At 36.7% G+C, this 4,171-nt stretch overlaps 1 protein-coding gene across 1 annotated transcript in view; it reads left to right on the top strand.

The window, feature by feature from the left end:
- Positions 1-4,171, top strand: part of BARD1 (BRCA1 associated RING domain 1) — a 100,336-nt gene that overhangs the window by 68,213 nt on the left and 27,952 nt on the right. Inside the window, 3 exon segments of the mRNA XM_019632932.1 lie at positions 724-755; positions 1,763-1,788; positions 3,983-4,011. Coding sequence (XP_019488477.1) covers positions 724-755; positions 1,763-1,788; positions 3,983-4,011 — 87 coding nt within the window.

Here is a 4,171-nt window from a genome sequence, read left to right as displayed (position 1 = left end):
GAGGGTAGTGTCACTGGCCCTCATATGTGGGATCCGAACCGGGGCCCTCTGGCGTCCCAAGCCAGTTCTTAACCATTGCGCCACTCGGCCGGCCCTCAGTAAAGTTCTTAATCTGTTTTATATATGCGTGTGTGTATACACATGCACCAAATTAGTTACTGAGATTACTCTAGGTATGTGATTCTTGTTTTGCTCTGGTGAACTGAATGTTCTGTTAATAAATTAACTTGTTTCTGATACATAGGAAAGCTGTTGATTTAAGTACATTTCTCTTTTATCTAGTCAACATCTAATTCTGAGAATCTAATTTTCATTTATTAACTTTCATTTCTTACTGCATTTGTCAGAGTTTCCAGAACAATATTATAAATTCCTGGTGATACTTGGCGTGTTTGTTTTATTTTCATCGTTTATTCCCATTAACTGCAAATCTAAAATTAATACTAAAATCAATATTAAAAATAAAGATCTTTCTCCCAGTTATTTTACTATTTTATAACAAGACTATTTTATTAAATGATTTTCAGCTTATACTGAGATCATCTTAGATTTTTTTCCTGTTGATGTCATTAATAAATTTTAAGTATTAAACCATGTTGTAGTCTTAGGATGAACTTGAGTTGGTATAGTGTGTTATTCTTTAAACAAATGCTTTACATTAGTTTGCTAGTGCTCTATTTAAGACTTTTGCATCTATAATTATATGTTACGGTTAGAACGTAGTTTTATCTTTAGTTTTTTACCCTTGGATTTTGGTATTAAAATTATACTCATAACTTTTTTGAAGATCATCAGGATGCTTTCCTCCCTCTCTGACCCTGCAGCAGGAATATAGTATCTTACAGAAGTAAACTGCTCTCCCCAACCTGGTACACCATCTACCTCTTTTGATAACTTGCATATTTTGTTGCTAGCAGTTATCAATCACTCTGAAATACTCATGTATTAATAGTACATTACAGGAACTAAAGACGAGTTGGACTGTTTTGTTATGTCATTAAGTTTATTCTTAAATAGTCTCTGTGGACCATAAAAACAAAGTTGATCCGTTTTGCAGTTTTATCTGAGGCTGTGAGGGTTTGGAGGAAGCCCAGGAAGTCCTCTCGCTTCCTGATGCTTAGCATAGGGCATCCCAGTGAGACAGGGCCTGTGAGGAAACCCTGTCCCTCGTATATGTCCCACGTGTGTATCAGAGGACCTCAAACCCGTAAAGCTTCAGGCCTGCCTTTATATATTTTCTTAGTCAAGCGTTGCGATAGTTTCTGTGTCCTGAATGCTACACAATGCTATCTTTGTTTCCACATACTTCCGGGCCCTGTAAGCTCAAGTAGGCCTGTAGGCCAGCATCAAATCCATTGATTTCCATTGCACTGTAGACATAGGGAAGTCATGGTGAACGGAGTTCCTAGTAAAGCATGTGTGATAGAAGAGCTGTGTCCTCACGCCAAATGTTTTCTTACTCAGCATTTGGTATATTTTTAAATACTTTGTACTTTTTCTGCTGCTGTAGAATTTTAGTTTGAATTATTTCCATTGGGTGTACAGCAAACTTGTAGATAGGAGTAATGATTTTTGTAACTTAGCCTTGGGTGAGAGAAGGAAACCTGAGACAAAAACCGTCTAGCCTTAGAGTTATTCTTGGATGTCTTCAGCAGAGAGGAAGGCATGTACGAGAGATAAAGGACCCATGTTAGAAAGCATTGTGTCCTGTTTTGTTGTTAAGATGTAGTGCTAAGACCATGTGACTTTAAATATTGGAAAGAAGACTCAGGAACTATCTCTTCAGTAGTAAATTATAAAATGTAAAGATAACCGAGAGCCATTTTGTAGCTCAGGAAGTGGGAGAATCAACAACTCAGTAATGTAATAGGGCATTGAATAATTATGGAAGACCAGGCATTGGAAAAGGAAGAATGGAATATTAACTACTACAAAGCCAAGTGAATGTAAAACCATCGTATTGGAAACTGGTGGAGGGACATCTTGAAACCGTATAAGCAAGGCATGATAACTAGGAATTAACCACACACAGCACTAATTTAAACATTGATATTCTTTGTTTGCCATCTTCATTATTTAATTTAAAAAATGTAGGGACTTTTGTAGGTTCACCAGTGAAGTCTCCCAACCCTGTTTTTTCCCATAGAGGCTATGATCTTCAGCAAGAAATTTTCCTGCTGCTAGGTTTTTGGGCCCTAAATCTTTATGATTTATGTATACAGTATGGAGGAAGTACATATACAATAGAAGGTCATATATCTACTTGAGAATATCTTTTGTTTTGATTTAATTTTAATATTCTAACACCTTTTTCTTTTTAAGTCACATTTTACTTAGAATACTTTATTATGCACCTTGGACTTTTGCTGTGCAGATTTGGCATTTTTTTAAGTGTATCTTGCATTTGAATGTAGTTTTAATTCATTTAACTCTGAACTTACTTGTGTTTTGCATGAGAAATTTACCTCAGTGAGCTGAGTCCATTACTCAAGAGGGAAAATTAGTTCTATTTTAACCTTAGATAATGAGAAAAAGGTTCATATCTTCTATACGTCTTTGTTGCCTGAGAATATTTATATGGATAATTGTTCAAAACTTCATTGGCTGTCCCTCCGCTCCACTGCTTTCTGTACATCAGCGTGAACCTAAGAAAAGTTCCAGTCATATCAGAACCATTTTGAATATATGGAGAATGTCATATGCTTTTTTTTTTTTTTTTAACAGATATGTGGAGTTTAGGATTTGGTACTTGGTGTACCATTGACAGAGTTTTCCTTGGGAGGATGTAGAATTCTTAATTAGAAAATATTATGTAGACCACTGGACCTATTAATGCCCCACTACCCTACTTAATTTTTTAAAAAATGAATCTCCTACAACAGAGCTAATTTATATTTTATAGCTTTAAAAAACATGTTGCTCTTTTGAGTTTCTGTGCTTTTTCCTGCTTCACAGCAAGCCAAGTGACTTGAAAAATTAAAATTCATGCACTTCAATTTCACGGTTGTTCATGGACTGTCTCCAGTCAGTCGTGATGGGTTTAGCATTAGTAAAAATGCCTATGTGAGTATATGTTTGGGATTCAGTGATCTGTATGTGCCTAGTGCAAGTTTAAATTTGCCCATCTCTCCTTCCCCCTTTTAAGAGTGGTGCAGCTCATCACAGGCACAGTTGTAGGCAGGTGTCTATTGTGTCATTCTGGAGGAGAGAAGGACACGAAAGGGTTATGCTGTATTCTAAACTCTGCCTTTGGGGTGATGCTGGCACGTTAAACACTAGTTTACCTTTTAATAAGTACTTAGTTTTCATCAGTCTTAATGATCAAAACGAATCCTAGTGAGTGAGGACAAGGAGTTTCAGAGTCATCTAGTTCATACTATTTAGATTGTACCATATAGGAAAATGAAAATTTCTTCCTATTTTAATGTTGTTAAGAAAACAGGCTTTTATTCTTTTCCTTAGTAAACCTCCAAATTATCATTGCAAAGCATGCATGAAGTATATTATAGAATTGGGGAAAAGGAAGATAAAGTTCAATGCTGCAGATCTAATTTATGTTCCTCATCTTCATTCTGTAACTGTCCTCCAAAAATGCAAATCCACTAATGTTAATAGCTAGCAATTATTGAGCTTTCACTATCTGCCAGGCACTGTTTTAAGTACTTTTGATGTATGAATTCATTTGGTTCTCACAGCAATCCTATAAAGTAGGTTACTTTATTATCCCCATTTTACAGATGAGAAAACAGAGGCACAAAAGGTTAAGTAGTTCTTCAGAGTCACACAACTACTGAGTGACGGAGTTGGAATCTAAACTCAGACAGTCTGAGTCTGTAACCCCAGCTCTTAACTACTGTGCTATGTCAATGCCATCCCTCCTGCTTACAGCCATTTAGGGAGCTGATCAGGATTTCTTGCTGCCCTTAACATAAAATCCAACTCTTTAACACCACCCTTTTCTTCTTACATAATCTGGCCACAGCTTACACTTCCAGAAAAACTCTCTCTCTCTCTCTCTCTCTCTCTCTCTCTCTCTCTCTCTCTCTCTCTCTCCCTCTCTCACATACGTACACCCATCTTTTCCTTCTCCTTTCATGTCTGGGAAGTTTTACCAGACTTTGAGTCCTTTCTGTTTGTTTCCCTCTGCTTTGTCCTACTGAGCACTGAGGAC

The sequence above is a fragment of the Hipposideros armiger genome, unplaced genomic scaffold, assembly GCF_001890085.2.
Source record: "Hipposideros armiger isolate ML-2016 unplaced genomic scaffold, ASM189008v1 scaffold_1198, whole genome shotgun sequence".
NCBI lineage: Eukaryota > Metazoa > Chordata > Mammalia > Chiroptera > Hipposideridae > Hipposideros > Hipposideros armiger.
The sequence above is the reverse complement of the archived record's forward strand: the minus strand, read 5'-3'. Positions and strand labels throughout refer to the sequence as shown.